Source organism: Microchirus variegatus (assembly GCF_963457635.1).
Source record: "Microchirus variegatus genome assembly, chromosome: 9".
Classification (NCBI taxonomy): Eukaryota; Metazoa; Chordata; class Actinopteri; order Pleuronectiformes; family Soleidae; genus Microchirus; species Microchirus variegatus.
The window spans coordinates 13661881-13679879 of NC_139810.1; the positions used below are offsets into that span (position 1 = coordinate 13661881).

The window sequence follows — 17999 nt, forward strand, 5'->3', positions numbered from 1 at the left end:
ACTCCCTTTTAACAGGAAGAAATCTCTGACAGATCCAGATTCAAAAATGCGTGGTCATCTGCCTCGACCGGCTGGGGTGAAAGGAAAAATTGGGGCACAGAAAGGGGGAGCGAGAAAATGAAAGAGGGTTGCGAGGTAGCGAGAGAAGAAAGTCTGAAGTTAAAAATAATGTAAAGCTGAAGAGAAGTGTTAGAATAAAGAAATTGTGTTATTAACTGCTGTATAGCAATTTTGATAGCACAGTGGCCATCATTAACTCTACTGTGTTATTTTACTGCAGAACCCTGTAATCATATTTATCTCAAGTGCAAGCTAACATTGCAAAGCCTTTGCTGTAGCAATGGAAACATTTTGATCCATGTGATCCAGTTTGAACAAACGTGGAAGACTTAAAGTTCAAGACCAACCAAGTGTGGTGGGTGTTTTGTTATACATTATAAAATGGATACATTTGGTTTGTAGCTCCACTGTCTTTTATGCCTTGCTTAATGTCTAGTATTTGAAAATAGGAATGGCATGCCTGCTGGTGCGTTCAGGCTGTAATCAAGTCACAATTAAAATGTATTTTAAATGCCGAAAGCGAACACTAAGTTGCCATGGATTCGAATTTCTTCGTAAACAAAGGACACTGTGAGCTCCACCACAGTTAAACCCAGTCACGTATAGAGGGAAAAATAAACTGTTCCATATTTTCAATAATAAAGGAGACAATATGCACCAGTACATACTCTAACTCTGAAAATGGCAGCCCTTGTGTCCTGGCAGACTATCAAGTGCTCTGATGGCTTAAGCTGGTGATGGCTACCAGGTGACATCTGCTGTTATGCTGCAAAGGCTGGCCACTCACCACCTTACAAACCAGTAGCTGGGAAAAACAGTACTTGATGGAAAGCAAATGGATTAGCCGCTATCCCTTTAGAATACGTCCTCCTGTCCTGTGTAAGCAAAGCTGGCCATGTGGCACTGCTTCAGAGAGGCATTTCGTGACACCGGGACATAAAATAACTTCTGTCACTGGACAAAACCTCTTGTGCCAACATTCATAGACTCTATCACAGACCTTTTAGCTCTGTGATGCCTGACATTGCTTGTTATATTGTTGTGGGGGGGTAAAACAATCACAGCATGAGTAGATTTCACTTGATCAAAGCAAAATATACCTATTAAATACATCCCATGTATATTTATCTAAATATTGTTACTGAAATTGTAATCAATATGACATCTGCAGGAACTCAGGCCAGTCCAAAAAACAATATAAGGCTTTCTTTGTCTACATAGCAACAGCAGCATTCCAATGAGGTGACTTTCAGTTTTTTTTTCGGGGGGTGGCCGCTGGAGACACTTTGTTCTATTGGCCTCTTGACCTGGAGGCGAGGAACCCAGGAGAGGCATTCTGCAGTGGTGTCCCAGTGTGGTGTAAACATGGGTGAAATAGTTTCTCTGGCTGATGTCTCCATGACTCCCTAACACGCCTAACTTAGTTGAAAAAAAGACATGTGTCATGTAAGTCACACATGTAAGTCATGCAAGAGAGCGGACTGTTTTCTCTCCATTTACCTTTTTCACTTGACTATTTTATTATTTCTGATTTAGTGAAATAGTAAGTGTTTCTCTCTGCTGGGAGACATTGGGTTGGTCAGGTGGTGTCAGATGAGTTGCCTCCTCTATAGCTGCACTCATCCCAGGTCAGCCTGGAAGGAGATGGTTGTCTGAGGTAACCACTTCCTTCGCCTCCCTGGTTTTCTCATGCAATGATTTAATACTGTCTCTAAAGACAAGCAGAGACCCAGATCGCTGTTGGGTAATGACAACCTGTTGCTTATTACTTCCATGAGCGTAGGTTATTACTGAAGCTTTATGTTGTGTTCCAGTATTACAACGTCATTGTGTTGAAGGACACTGTTAGGGTATGGTATTTTTTATGATATAATCTGAATAATGAATGGTGGTGATAGTTGTCCTTGCATTTCTGAAAGGACTGTATCTTAAACAGTAACTCTTAAAATCAGGAGGTAAAAAAGCACCAGCACCTGCTTTGAATGATTTCAGAAATAGAACATCAGGAGAGTTTGCAATTTTGTTTTGTTTGAAAACGGCTATCAATTGAATTCCAGAACACGAGTCCTTCTGCTAGATTCCACAGCACTTAATGATTAATTTAAAGTATGTATTATGTACTGTTTACTTTGTTCAAGCATATCAAAAATACAGTTTCAGATTTAGCATTTTAATTTCCTCAACATAGAATTGCCTTGACTAGCTCTGCTTTCATTGGCCAGTTCAATCACATGGAAACAGTATAGAACATTTTTCTGTCTCAAATATTTATGTGAAAAAAATGTTTTAGACCCATTTATGCAATATTCTCTTTGCTTTCTTCCCTCTTTCAAATGAGGATAATTTGAAACTAATTCTTTAATCCAAAGAAACGTTTGAGGAAAAGGGTTTAATGAGCACAAAATATCAGTGATTTATTTTTTGAGCTTTGTAGTTGCTAATAAAAAAGGAACTGTAGTTTCAGTTTTTACCTTGTAGAGACAATATAAACAAATGCGTTTATATGTGAGGTTTTCTTTTTGAAGAATGTTTCATTTGTGCCACATACGAGACGAGATAAAATCATATTTAAAAACAGGTTATCCATCCTGACTCACTGTAGAATGTCTGATTGGCTAGACGTTTTTTTGTAAACATGAGCTCATCGTGGATATAAATGTTTATTTTCTTTTTATTTCTTATAGGGCATTCTCATGCCCTCTTGCCTTGGGATGTTTGCTTCAGAGACAGTGCAGTGAGTGTCATCAACAAAGGTCCAACTCCACCCATTTTTCATCCGTAGTTTGCTATGAAATGGCCTGCACACTGGAAAGAACTCCCCAAGGTGCCAGGATAGTTGGGTTTGTTCTCAGTATATTGTAATTTAAATTGCATTCTGGCTACGCCAAAGATGAATGGCTCTTCAAAACCGAGACTAGATAAGTATAATTTTTCCAAATGTAAGGAAGAGTGGTGTGAAAGATCTGCCACTGAAATGGGCCAGATATTTAGTCTCCGTTTCAGCATGCCTCAGTCACATGGAACGATTCAGCCCTCTTGACAGTGTCCAGATTCATGCCTCCATCAACATTCTGCCAAACCAAACTATCAACTGAAAATCGGATAATTTATATGTGCAGCTTTTTTTCCTTCTGTCAAGTCACCAAAATTTACTTTCGCACAGCCCTATGCGTTTAAAGAACTCGAGAATAAAATCAGATTGTGCGTGAGTGATTTTCCCGTACAGGTTTTGTGCGTTTATTGACAGCATGGTAGGATCATGTTTATAATAATCAGTATATTATGATGACTGAGACTACTTTCCCATAAGTGGTTGTAGACTTTGAAAGGCCTCTTTTATATTTCAGTATACAACATCAACGGTAAAAAGGTAAAAGGTATTCTTGAATTTAGATAACCTTTCCCATTTTTTAATTATGCTCAACATTAGGGAAAGGAATTGGCACTTGGCAAGAAAAAGGTCCAAAAATCAGCAAGGATTAAGTGGATATTTTACTAATTAGTTTAGATTAGGTCCAGTCATGAGGTTTTCCCTCTCTGTGCGCCTCACATAAAGCTTACCCTCTGTGGAGGAAATATGTACAATTTACTCTTGGATCATTCTCTCTTTTCTCAATTAAATATCCAAGCCACTTGAGTTATGGGGGTCGTGAGTTATTTTGTTGGAGTGCAGGGGATTTTCCTTCTATCCTGCAGTTTAACTTGTCACCCCTGGTCAAGTGTTTAACATTTGAAAAGAATAAATATATATACATTGAAATGGAATGAATACATGCTGGGTTAGAGTTTTCAATATAATAAATCATTAAACTCTTCAAAGTGATTGCCATTATCAGCAAAGTGATTCATCCGCCCCATGTTTATTTTAACAGCTGAGAGATAATGGTCAATATTTATTAGAACTGTTAAAAGCCAATATATAATCGGAAAAAGGATGGATTATCAGTCAACTAATTACCTTATTGTATACCTAATTGTATAACTAATCATTCAAAAATACATGCCTTTTTTGCATTTTTGTTTTGTTTACATTAGAGTTGCAACTCACGATTATTTTCGTAATTGATTAATGTGTCCATTATTTTCTCGATTAATCATTTGGTCCCTAAAATATGAGAACATGTTAAAAAGGGTTGATCGGTGTTTGTCAAACCTGGAAATGACGATGTTCTTGAATGTCTTGTTTTGTCCACAAACCAAAATTATTCAGTTTTAATGATTTCTATGAGTTATGTGGAGCAAAGAAACCAAGAAATTCACATTTAAGAAGCTGAAACAATCAGAAATCTTGTTTTAATAAAGAGAAAAGCTCCTAAACCGATTTGTTGTCTCAGCTCAAGTTTACATTAAAGATTCCATTTACTGGCCTCATACTTTTAAAGAATCATATCAAGGTCCTCACTCTCTAAATGTCTGCGAGAAAGAACTGCATGTTAACCTCATTTAGGGGTTTTGAATTAAACCTCAAAGAAATCTGATGCAGTGACACACCACACATTGTCTAAAATTCATGACAAAATCTAATAAATCAGTTTAACAGTTGATAGAGTTTAAGCTCAAGTGCTTTTCAATGTCTTCCCAATACCTCAGGCACGCAAATCACAGAGAAAAAAAAAGCATAAGTTAGGAAGTGAAACTTGTAGCGCTGCACAAGAAAGTGACCTGACAGTGGTCTCAAGATGTTTTCTGCTTGTTAATAGTTTGATGACGTTTTTGCTTGAGGACAACATTGTCATCTGAATGCTTTTAAACTTCAAGTGTTCATAGCTGGCATACAGATGGTTCCAGCTAAGGGACAATGCATTCTCCAGAGTCCACAAGAGAGCAAACCCCTATTCTGATGTCTCCTTGGATGATACCACATCTGTGCAGCTTTAGTGCACCTTGTCTGTATGTGGTGGAATGTGGAGACCTTGCAACTTTTTGTTCCGTTGAAGCTTGAAAATGCATTTATTGATGCGTTATATTTGCAAGTCCAAATATACAAAACATACCTGTATGACGTCGTCAGTGGTAGTTGTTTTTTTTATTTTTTATATAGCAAACCATGGGGTAATTATTTAATTTGTGGCTGAAACGGTCCATAGCACTTTGTCACAGACCAATGCTCATTTACAAAAATGAGCTCACCTCCTCGTGTTATATAGTCACTAGTCGCACTGAGTAGTTGGATTTCCCTCCGGTGTGACGGTCTGTGTCATCTGTTTACACCAGCATCTTTTGAAAAATAACCTCAATTGCTGCAGTCTGTGCAAGGGCAACAATACTCCTCGTCATGCAAAATGTATTTATTGATTGTTTTTGTAGTTTGTGGTGAATCATTTAATTAACAGCAGATAATTATTATTATTATTATTATTATGAGCAGAAGATTTCAACAATCTAGAGTGGCCCTAACACACCATACCTTCATTTGCATAGAAAAGATTTTCTACAAAATGCGAAATACAAGTTCTAGCTGGTTTTTCCATTTGGGCTGCTATAAAAAAAAAATGGCGGTTCAAGATGATGGACTTGTACTTTTTATTTTGTATCTTAAATCATTAAATACTTGGGTATGAAACCTTTTGTTCCTGTCGCTGAAAAAGGTGTATGGGGTTTTGTGCAGTTTTGTGAGTTGAAATTTTGTGTTATTTTATGCACTATAATCAGATTTAGAGTTTAAAACAGAGCTGACAGCAGTTGGAGAAGAGTGGGTGATTGCTGGAAAACAAGTTGCAGGACAAATTTACACAAACCTAGAGCATTGAGTTATAAATGTGCCTTATGAAGGTTAGTGGCAGCAGTCAGATTATCTGCATTTTCCTTTAATGTTAAAACATAGCTCCTGTTTCAATTTTTTTTTTCCTTACCGGTCACTAAACTCATCTGCTCCAGCAGTTGGCTTGACCACTTGCTGTGCCCTTTCATCACACGTCTGGCCTTTACCCTGTGTCGTACTGAGTTTCTGACAGGTCCTATGCTCGGGTATTCTTCTTCAGGTTATACCCGCTGTCCTCAGGAACTCTGCGGCATAGTATTACTCTTTAAATGCTACATTTTACAGATGAATGGGCTGTGGCTGCTGTTGAGGAAATATAATAGACTTGTGGTTCAAATGAGTGTTTCCAGATGTGGCGGCGGTGTGGGTGAGTGAGGATGTACAAATGAGATCTGTGCTGTATTGTCAGATAACGCATCATTTGTCAGACAAGTGTGACAGATGTCAATTGGTGCATTTACTTCCCCCCCTGAGAAAACATATCCCTAAAGAGGAAAACATTAATTTTATTCTGCCATTTAACTCTGTTGCTGAGTATACTGGCAATGGCAAGTGTACCTCCATGTGATGAATAAATTACTTTTCTTGGAGGAACATGGAATGGCACAGGAGTACGCTTCTCACCTAATACCAGAGAAACCTGTGGTTGTAATGTCAGTGTTTCCACTGGCTAGATGCAGTATTATAACAGTTTCAGTGTTTGTGGTTGGTAAGCTGGTGAGCGACCCACAACCATGTCTTCACATCACTGATTCATACTGACTCATAAGTGCCTTCACAGACATGGGTAGGATCTGGCAGAACCAACATCTTGGAGAATTATTTTATTTATTTATTTAAGAAAAAAAATTAAAAAATAAAATCTTAACTACCCCCAAGTCAACAGTGGCGTTAATGCTGTTAACATAAATTTATGAAATTACGTAATGACATGGGGAAGTAAACGGGGGAGGATTTTTTTAAAGCAATGTTAGCTTTGGCTACAGTATCTGCAGAAAGTTTCCAGATTCCCTCACGTTTTGCAAACTTGTTGTTTGTTTTCTTAGATGGATATAAATTGCCAATCAGACTGTAACCCATAATGACAAAGTGAAAATGTTTTTTTACAGAGTCTTGACAAATCAAAGCTGAAGGCTCTGATTTGATTCAGACCCTTTGCTGCCACATTCCAAACGTGTGGTTTAGTGCATCCTATTACTTTAATTATCCTTGACAGGTGTCTAAAACTGGAGGCTGGAGTTGACCTGTGGCAAATGTTATTGATTGGACATAGTTTGTCATTTTGGGTAATTGAGTTTAGGTTTGTGGACAAAATGGCAGTTCTCATTTAATCAGTATAAAATTAAATCTCCAACAAAAAAGCCCACAAAAAAGTGTCTGACAGCACTTTGCAAGTTTCTTCCTAGAAAAAGCCTAACATTTGACATCCTGCCAACACTTATCTGTGTATAATTACTCAAAAAGGGTGAAACTACTATTATGTAACCACTGCTAATAATCGCCTACACTGCTGTGCAGTCAACATGATCAGAAATCTTATACTGTCTTTTAAGTGAACTGAAAGCTTCTCTTTGTTTTTGTCTTATCTTGCAGCATCAACAACAAACTGCAGCAGCCAGAAGCTGCATCTGGGGTGCTGGAGTATGCCATGAAACATTTTGGGGAGCTGGTGAGTCTTTATTTGCTTCCGATCAAAGTAGGAAGCCTTATTTTAGGTTGCATTCAGACTGGAACAATAGAAAGAAAAAGACCCTGTAGAATGTTTCTAAAAGTGTGCTATATGTACAGCACACAGACATTTGTCTCAACCAAGTGTGATACTCATTCTCAGACATTCAGACATTTAGAATAATAATAAGAGTGAATGATAACGTATTGTGTTTTATTTGGTCTCTTGTCTGCATTCACGTCTTCCCAGGGTATTCTATCCCCAATTTCACACTATTGGACATGGGGAAAGGGTCATATGAGACACAAACCCCCAGATCACCCTGTTCTGAATGTGCAGCATGTGGAAAAAACATCTGCTGTTTTGTTTAGTAGTTTGGGGCAAGGAGCAAAGTTATGGACGTTTTCTTCAGTTTGACAGGATATTTGGATTCTCTTAAACATTCATAAACCTTTTATTTCTCTCTGTTGTGCATTTTACAGAAAATACTTGGGGCTAATTTGTGCTTTTTTTTCTACATTCAAAAAACTGTAAGAATATCTTCATGGAGAGTGATTTGTAAGGTTCTTGTGAAGTTGCTTAAAATTATTCTAACTCTCAAAGTGACTGTGGATGGGCAAGCCCCAGCCTTAACTGTTTTAATATCAGCCATGTTGTTTACATTGAAATGGTAGACACTGCCATTTGTATTTCATTGTGAAGAAACAACATTTTTTAACCACTATTTTTGTTCATGTCTGCTCATCCCCTATGATATTGAAACCCTATTGTTTCATATTCTCAAGGGAAAAAATGGAACACATTTGTGGTGGCGAGTGTTGATTTTGTGGCGACCTGTGTTTGAAACCCTGGATGTCTACTACTCAACCCTGGCTTCTGCATTTGCTCAACAAGACACTATTTATTATTCAAATGGAAGATTGTGTTTGCCTAAACCCATTACATTTGAAAGTAACCTTTCGGCCCATTCACACTTTAACATACAGAAAGTAAATATAAAAGCACTACACAGACTAAAGCACATGGATGTGCTTTAGTCTTTACTTTAGAAATTGTACAAGGCTGTAATTTAGATGGGTTCGTTTTGAGTGTTAGCACATAAAAGACATACAATTGTTGAATCTATTAACAAACCAAGTTTTACATTTTCCCCCCAATCTTCAGTTGTCACAAATCCGGATCCATGTTTGGCTGTGTTAATGACATACTTACTGTCTGCAGTCAGTGGTGGAAAAACAGGGCAGTGTTTAGAGACAACTTAAACATTCCTAATAGAATGCTTTCACTTGTTTTTATGAAGGGGTTAGTTGTAGTCAAATGTTGGGACAAAAGTGTTTCCCAGCCATAAGGGCGTCTAAGGTAAACGTATTTCCTTTTGCCTTTGTGAGCTGCATTTATGCTTCTCTGTAAAAGCATGGGAAAAGTGAAAAGACTCAGTAAAAACTGTTTCACTGTGTAGCTCCTGGAACGTTGTTTATGAGGTAACCATTTGGAAAGCTGTGCCGACTGGGGGAGGAAAAGGTTGAGGAAAGGTTGTAAGAATTATGAGTGTATGTATTGGGTGCATTTATAGTATGATATATATTTACATAGTATGTATAATTATCAACACAGTTTCAAGGCCAGATGTTGAAGTTGTTTGTTTGTAAAATTACATGGATCAGAGATCCAAAGTCTCTTTGAACTAAAAACTAAAGAAAATAAAAAAACACTATTTATTTAAATGTCAAACAATCAAAAAACAAAAACGATGGTCTGGCCGAATGACAAAAAGCTCAGACAAAATACTGATTCATTTGTCAATTGTGTTGATTTTTAGGACTTTAATGGTTCCAGTTTTATGTTTATTTTTCTCTGTTGTCTTTTTTCTACTAGGAAATCCAAGCCACATGGTATGAGAAACTACATGAGTGGGAGGATGCCTTGGTGGCATATGACAAAAAGATTGACATGAACAAAGAGGACCCAGAGCTCATTCTGGGCAGGATGCGCTGCTTAGAGGCCCTGGGAGAATGGTATGTGCTTACTAAACTACCAACCTACAAAACTCATTCAAAGCTGTCTATAGGCCTTTGATTGGTTGATTGTAATGCTTTTCTATCACTTAAAACTCGCCCTTGTATGTGTACATTGTGTGCAGTCAGGCTCTCCCTAATGAGTCCCGTCACTAGGCCTTTAATGAGTGGACAAAAATAAAATAAAATATTCTCTGAGGTGACTGATGTAATTTTACCAGGAAATGCAGGAGCAGGCATCCAACAACACTAAGGAAGCATTGCCATCTCAGAGAAACATCACTAAATAAATACATCCTTTATAAGTCCCACAGGGGAAATACCTTCCTAGAATTAGGAGCAACAGGCAGCCATGGGGTTTGGGTACCTTGCTCAGGGGTAAATCAGCTCTTTTTTTTTTTACCTGGTGGGGACTCAAACCGCCAACCCTCCGACTACAAGCCAAGTTCATTTCCACTTGGTCATGGGCTGCCCAACAGCTGAGGTTCAAATGGGAAAAAAGTTACAAGATTCTAAAAAGATCCAAATATGTAAATTGTCACAGAATCCTGGAGCTAACCAGATGTTCATATGCTTACGTAACCTGCTATTCTACGACCATTCATGTATAAACAATGATTCATATCACAGGAAGGATGTTAAATAATTTTACATGACAGTTCTTGAACTCCACACGGTTTTGTATTTATGTTTGTTCACCGTGAATGGATAAGGCTTAAAGATGATATCATAGTTGACTGAATCATGTGTCAAAGGAAATCAGACTTGAAAGAGCACATTGTTCCCTGTACAGTTTAAAGACCATCTGTGTGTGTGAATCCAAAGATGGTGACACAGGTTACTAATATGCACGTCAATGCCAGTAAAACTACACCCTTAAGACAATAGTTGGACCTCTTAGGATGTACTGGGGATAAAAGTCTGTGTCTCAGATTAACTCACTTATCGGATTTCAAAGATCTTGCGTACAGGTTTTGCTCTCAACATCACATATAATTCTGAAAAAAACATTCATGCGTTGATTTGCAAACGACCAATACATGGAAAGTAATGTTAGAAAATTGCATTACCTTTCAAGGTTGAACATATAAGAGAAGTAATTCAGGAATTCGTATGTTTAGCCTGAAGTAAGTAAACACGCAGATGCTACAAATTAAGGAGACCCTGCAAGTACTTATTCTTTGGAGAGTCTATTTTGGCAAGATCTTTACCGCAAAACACCACAATGTCAGTTCCGGGTATTCAGCGCCACAAGATATTTTTGTAGTGTAATGCTAATATGCTTGTTTAAATTATCCTTCGCTATACATACAAACGTTTCCAATTTTCACGCTTCTGTTTAAGTTGAAGTTGGGTCATGATGTTGGGAGTTACAATGAAATGCCATGGCCATGTAAAAGCCATATACATATAAAGGGTTTTACAGAAGACATAGTGGCAGAAAAGCCATGGGTGTTAGTGATAACGACATGTTAAGCATGTCCTGGGTTCTTTATATTGTGGGTGCTGTTACTGGAACATCTAATGCACACGAGCCATCATTAATGGAAATTGCTTCACATGTGTTTTTCCTGTAACAAATAAATACCCGCTCTGGAATCAGACTATTACACCAACACCATACCCATTAGCATGTGGATTTTGAACAGGTACAAGAAAACTGGAAGGCATGGAAATGTCAATCAAACACAACTGGTAGGCACGCACTAAGACCCAAGAAGGGATCCTCTGTCGGAAGTGAAAACGCGTGGCCCAATTGTGTAGTGAAGGGCCTTTAAAACTCTTCTCCTTGCTATTTTTATTACCTATTTAATTGAAATTCCAAAGGTGTGAAAGGTGATGATCTGAGTCATAAAATAAGTCGAGCTCTTCCTTCCACATCTTTGTTTGTCTGATGTGGAGTGGACACCCATATAACCCAGACAGTGTACCAGAGTGTTTTGTACTTTTGTGTTGTAAGATAGCCAGGCAGCTGGAGAATGGCTACACTCTGCTGACCTCCATCCAAACCTCTCTCTGTCTCTCTCTGTCTTGCATTCTGCCTGTGAAACACATGCGATGGATTTGTTCTCCTGCACAATGCAGCACTGATGTTGGTTAATGAGGAATTAGTCTTGGTTAGATCCCATGCTGGGATATGTTATATATTCTAATATTGTAGTGGGATGGTACACAGATTGAAGTTTTTCACATTTAAGAACAAATGATGAACCAAATTATGGATAATGTGTTGGCACACTCAACTTCTGGTCAGGTTCTTTCTCATTTTGGTCCCGAAGTTATTTCATATGTATTGTCATTAGGATCTGAATATCAGAAAAGCCTTCATATCTGTTTAGTATAAAGATAAAGGTTACTGTAGGCTAATGGCATAATGTCATTGTAATAATGGGTATTTCAATCAATCCCACACACAGAGAGGGAGGTAGAGCGAGCTTTTCAATGACTGCATTGTTGTGGTAGATGTTTGATGGCTTTACCTGGCAGAGTTTGTGCTGCAAATCACTTATTCAGTCCTTTATTTTATTGAAGGAGTTCCATGTTCCACATGGGTCTTTTTTAAAGGCTGCTGTAGTCTTTAAGCGTTTCATAATTCATCTGTTAGTAGAATATCATCAAATGGCAGAGTACCAACATATACACGCTTTACGAGCATTACATAGTTGCATGTTTTATTCTTCTTCTTCTTCTATTTTGTTTCATGGCAGTTGACTTGAGGTGCATTACTGCCACCTCCTGATGGTAATGATAAATTACTTACAACTAACTATATGTTAATTGAAATAGGGACAATATATTTCACAATATTCCTGTATAATCCAATTTATAAACTATTTAATGTTTATAAGGGATGTGTTTTTAAATCAGCACTTTGCACTCTGGGTTTAAAGTCAAGTCGATCAGGAGTTAGCGTTGTTCTCTTCTTTACCTGTTGTTTGACATCACATTAACATACAGATGTATGTCTTTCAGTTTACAGAGTGTATGATCATCATTTCTTTGGTAAAAAGCTAGAAATTGGTTGTACAGCCCCCATGCATATACATTTACACCAAGAGAAGAATGTTTTAAGGGTATTGGAAATCCCTTTTTGTATTTCTGTGATCATGTGGCTTGTTAATAGCCCATTCATCCATTAAACATTCACTTATTCTCTGCACAGTCAACACTGATCTTTACCTTGTAAAAGTACTGATTAAACCCTGCTTTAGACAAGGTGATATATAAATAGTGTTTATTGGATTACTGGACAACATGATAACACATCTAGTTTTGCTATTTCTACCATCTGTGTTTAATGTCTTGCAGGGGCCAGTTACACCAGCAGTGCTGTGAGGAGTGGACGCTGGTAAGCGAGGAAACCCAGGCCAAAATGGCGCGCATGGCTGCTGCTGCTGCCTGGGGTCTAGGTAAGCTCTCAAGTACTTCATATTAGATGTGAACTATCCCCATCGGTTATTTAGCAAAGCAACAGACAATTTAGTAACAGTCCCTAAATCTTTATACAATGCCTTTTTTCAGGGATGATTTAGCTATCCCCTGTGTGGCTTAATGCAACAGTGCATTCAAATTAAGCAGAAATGAAAACAGTAAGGGCTCTTTCCAAGTCTCCTTCACACAACTGGCTGAGAATTGTATCCAGTCATAACATTGACATATCATAACGTGTAATGGTGGTGAAAAACAGGGACCACAGTGTAGAAGCAACCTCTGAGGCCTGAGGTCTGTGGCTTTGACGATTCTAGCTAATTGCAAACCCAGAAATGTTACCCGACCAGCTGGTTTGTCAGTCTTCTAACTGCAAAGAACATCCTTTGTTGTTTTGCCTGTGAGGCAAAAATGTTCACTTTGCAATCTTTTATACTATCCAAAGCGGAGGTGAAGTCATGTTCAAAGCAGCAGACTGCAAAACTTCAATCTTAAATAGTGAGATTGTTAGACGGTCATTATCAAATGTTTCATTCATTCCTGTCTCAGCATTTATCTGATTGCTGTGTCTCCAGGGCACTGGGACAGCATGGAGGAGTACACATGTATGATTCCAAGAGACACACATGATGGTGCCTTTTATAGAGCAGTGCTTGCCCTGCATCAGGACCTCTTCTCATTGGCCCAGCAGGTGAGTTACAACATCGCTTTACAAAAACAATCATCAGAGGATATTTCCTCCAATTCAACACACATTCAAATTGCTTTCTTTAAAAAATAAATAAATAAAAAATCTTATAAAGACGTGTTTCATGAGAATTTGCTTAGTCTTTATATCACTGTTAGAAATACTAAAATAATTGGAATCTCACTCTTTAAAGTACCATAAAAATGTTGTCTTGACAATTCCAATCCCCTACTATTCCAGGACATAACATGTCTTAGTTTCCAATCCTTTTATAGTGTGTTGGGACTTTGGTGTGGTAACTCTTGAAATTATAAATAATCACAACTTTTATCTTCAAACAAAAGACCCATTGCCCTCCTGTCTGCCTGTCAATGAGGTCTGGTGTGGTGGTCAGAATGATATTTTCCTCCTTTGAGGAAGGTTGGGGATCATAGATGAGCTCATGCACCCTGGAAATGAATCTGTTCAAGCTGGATGCCCACATGTCTAACAAACCCTGTCCCCAGCACTGACACTAGAAAACACCTGCTCCTCCAATTTCCCTGTGCTCATCCTCCATGTGCTGTTCTCACCACAAAACCCTGGAGATGTGCCCTCTGTGCCCCTTTATTCCCTCCCCAGCCCCATCCTTCCTCCAATTTGTAGATTGGGTCCAGGTGTAGCCTGTAGGACTCTGCATCAGCTGAATAGAGAAAGCAGATTTTTGACTCTTGCTGACAATGAGGCCACTCACAATGGGTGAAGCGAAATGAAAAGCAGATGGAGTGAGGGTGAGAGCTTAAATGTCAACATGAGCTCAGTCGAGTCTTCCGGATATGGTTGGTAATCCTCGAACTTGAAACTTTTGATTCTATAGGGCAGTTTCCACCATCTGTACCCCCAATAGCCAGATGTTTTCTCTTGGAGTTTTGTTGTTCTTCTTTGTGAAATGTTCAGGTTTATTTGCTTGATAAATTTGGTCGGTTGCAGCAGTTATGTGTAGCCATAGCAGTCATGCCAAAGCAGAGTGTGTCTTTGCCAAGATTCATGATATATTCAGTCCCAGAGAATGCTTCTGATTTGTAAATTGTCTCATGGTCTCTCCAAACCAGAACCCTTCCTTTGAGTTCAATCATGTTTGGGATTTGTTTTGAGTTTCCTTTTGAGGTTAATCTGGACCAAATCAGTCATATTGATGCCTTCATACCACACTGTACAGTAAGGTAACCTCACTAGACTTAACTCTATCTAAAGTACATAAGTTCAACCTTTATGTAAGAGAATGGTAGATTGGGTCATGGTTTGTTTTGTGCTGCCAAAAGCCAGACACTGCATTTATCAGGAGTCGTCTGGACTGCACATTTCCACTGAGGCCCCAACACAGTAATTCAGGAGTAAACAGGACCGTTACCGAGTGCAGGCTGTAAAGAAGTAGCCTCATTGTCACCTTGTCCTAACCCCCTCCCATAACTCCTCCTCCTGTTGTGCATGCCTGAAGAGGTGTTTTGGCACGCCATCTCTCCTTTCCCTCCCCACGAAAAGAATAATTGGTGGGAGTGGGTCTGAAACAGCTGTGTATCCTGACCTTCCTTAGTCATTCTCCCTAATTTCACCCTCCCACAAATAACAGTTCCCTAAAACATTGGCTGTCAAAGCCCAAGAAATCATGAGGATACTCATGTCCTTGTTTGTCTCCTTTGCTGAATTGGATCAGGTCTTCCTCTCAGTTCCTTTTTTTCCACCACTCAGGGTTGTCAGAGGTGTTGGAATGAATGCAACATCCTTGAATTCAATGAAGTGTAGGAAAAATCTGGAATGTTACAAATGAGTCAGAATTACAGAGCAATACACCCAACATAACAGGAAGGTAGGAAAAATGACTTTGGTGTGTCAGGGTGCTTTAAAAGTTGGTTGATCATTATTAAAATATTTCAGTATTCACTTCGTTTATTGGCAGGAACCATGGCTAACAATCCCCATTTTGAATCCTTATTTTTTAGTCTCTGAATGTGCATTGAGACTTAGCCAGTTTTTAAAGATGCTTCTGACATCTTCAGACATAATTACATAATCATCACACTGTTGCTTTTACCACTTCCTTTACTTTAACACATAAAACACTTGGCACTCAGGAGTGAATCAAAGTATTTTTGCTATAAAAGCAAGAACTCAAGTCTAGATGTGCTAATGTGTCACCAATGGTAGTGATTAAGTGAAAAGCAAGAAATAACATGCCTCTGTTTCTTTGTACAAAGTGTTTGTTGCCAGGGTTTTATTCCAGGCTTACTTGTCCTCATGCAAGGAGTTTTTAGAATGTCATGTTGCATTTAAAGGGCCATGCTTACAAGACAGTACTGAGAACAGCCCATTAGTTTTGTTTGTTCGTTTAACTAATGAGTTACAGAACTGTGAGGAGGTAACTGAGTCAAATCATTGGTAAAATTGTGTTCCTTATAATAAGTGAATTCAGGAACAAATTCACTGATTAAGACGAAACAGATAAATATTTGCAGCACTTGGGTCAGTTAAAGAATTATGTAGAGAAATCGTATTTATGTGTGAACACAAATTGTGTTGTGTTTTTATTTAGTGTATTGACAAAGCCAGAGACCTTCTGGATGCTGAGCTGACAGCCATGGCTGGAGAAAGCTACAGTCGAGCCTATGGGGTAAGCTTTCCATTCAAATATTCAACCTCTGTCTTCAGTCTCAATTTTCATAGCATTTTTGTGCTAGGTGTTGTCACAGCAAGAAAGTTATGATTTACCAAGTGTTAAGTCTGTACAGTCATAAAAAATATCCATTTATATTTATGAATCAAAAGATGACTCCTGGGAACAGCAGTACACATTTTTTTTTTGTCATTGGAACTCCAAATGATCGAAATTGTTTTTTTTTTTTTTTGTAATTTTCCAATTATCATACAAAACAATCAAATTCTTTGTTTTACAAATAACCACAGAAAACAATCCCGATGACAAACGGAGACAAATCAAACCCAAAATCAACATGGCAAACTCGACATAAACGGCAGACCGAATAGATCGAAATTGATTTTGTCCATTTTCTCTGTCCATAATGAAGACTGACAGCAGTCCCATGTCAGTATGCATCTTGATTTCGGGTGTTGCTTCAAATGTTGGATATAACCAAATTCATCCAAAGAAGCTGATAGACTTCTTAACACTGAAACCTCAAAGGAAGGTCTGGTGGGTTGTTTGATGCATTCACTCACAAGTTTTGATTAATAATTACCTTTGATGATACTATGTTGCACAGGAGGGACTTTGTTTGATCAGAATTTAACATTGAATGCATCCTTTTTCCAGGCCATGGTATCTTGCCAGATGCTATCTGAGCTAGAGGAGGTGATCCAGTATAAACTGGTACCAGAGAGACGGGACATCATCAGGGAAACATGGTGGGAGAGGCTTCAGGTAAATACTGCACTTGATATATGGACACACACACACAGTCACAGAGACACACACACACTCACGTGTGCAACAACTATTGCAATGTAAAGCAGATGTTTGAAAAGCTGCTGTTAATAAATGGGAATATTACAAACCATACACCATATGCACAATTGAAGACGTATGCAAATACCTCTGTAGCCATCAAGTAGGTTCCTGCTGTTATTACTGTTAATGTTTATTTAAAAATGTGCAAGTCATTTCAAAGGAAATTTTGTAAAGAGTTGAGGAGTGTGTTGGTTAGTATAAGAATAATCAATCCTCCAAGCAATCACAGTCTTATAAATGCAGTTGCATCCACAGTTATGACCAGAGTTGGCACATAACTGACTTGTTAATTGTCCTGGGTTAGAACTGACATTTTCCTGATCAAACTTGTTATGGTAATGGTTTGACCTTTGTTTGAATAATCGAGAAGGAAAAAAATGTCTCATTTCATGCAACCCAATGTGTTAATTCAACCAGACTGTATGCTTCCCAGGACTGATTATGATTACTGTTATTATATTTATTAATTGTGAACTACAGAGTTATATATGTCGTCAAATGAGACAGGAGGACATGTTGAAGAACCACAAATCCACAAGTGGTTTGGAAATATTTGCCCTCAGCCAAGGCTTTGGAAATTGAGATAAATATCATCTGATCTACGATAATACTGTGCAAGTTCATCTTTTCCATGTTGGCCATTTTACAGCTAAATCAAATGTGATTATTTTAAAGGACAGACAGATGAATGGAAAACTTTTGATCTGCTATCGCTCTGTATTATACGTTCCTTTTAAAACTTAATTTAATACTTTCAGTCCATGTCAGCATTCATCATCTCCTTCTCACACGTTACTGACACTTTTGAAAATCATTATCTCGAAAAAACACAAAAACTTTTTGCATTGTATGTTGAATATAGCACTGAATTCAAA

General features: G+C 38.2%; 1 protein-coding gene across 1 annotated transcript in view; it reads left to right on the top strand.

Moving 5' to 3' along the window:
• Positions 1-17999, top strand: part of mtor (mechanistic target of rapamycin kinase) — a 78168-nt gene that overhangs the window by 33593 nt on the left and 26576 nt on the right. Inside the window, exons 29-34 of the mRNA XM_083895120.1 lie at positions 7415-7490; positions 9366-9505; positions 12815-12915; positions 13510-13625; positions 16192-16269; positions 16930-17037. Coding sequence (XP_083751246.1) covers positions 7415-7490; positions 9366-9505; positions 12815-12915; positions 13510-13625; positions 16192-16269; positions 16930-17037 — 619 coding nt within the window. The remainder of the gene's footprint in view (positions 1-7414; positions 7491-9365; positions 9506-12814; positions 12916-13509; positions 13626-16191; positions 16270-16929; positions 17038-17999) is intronic.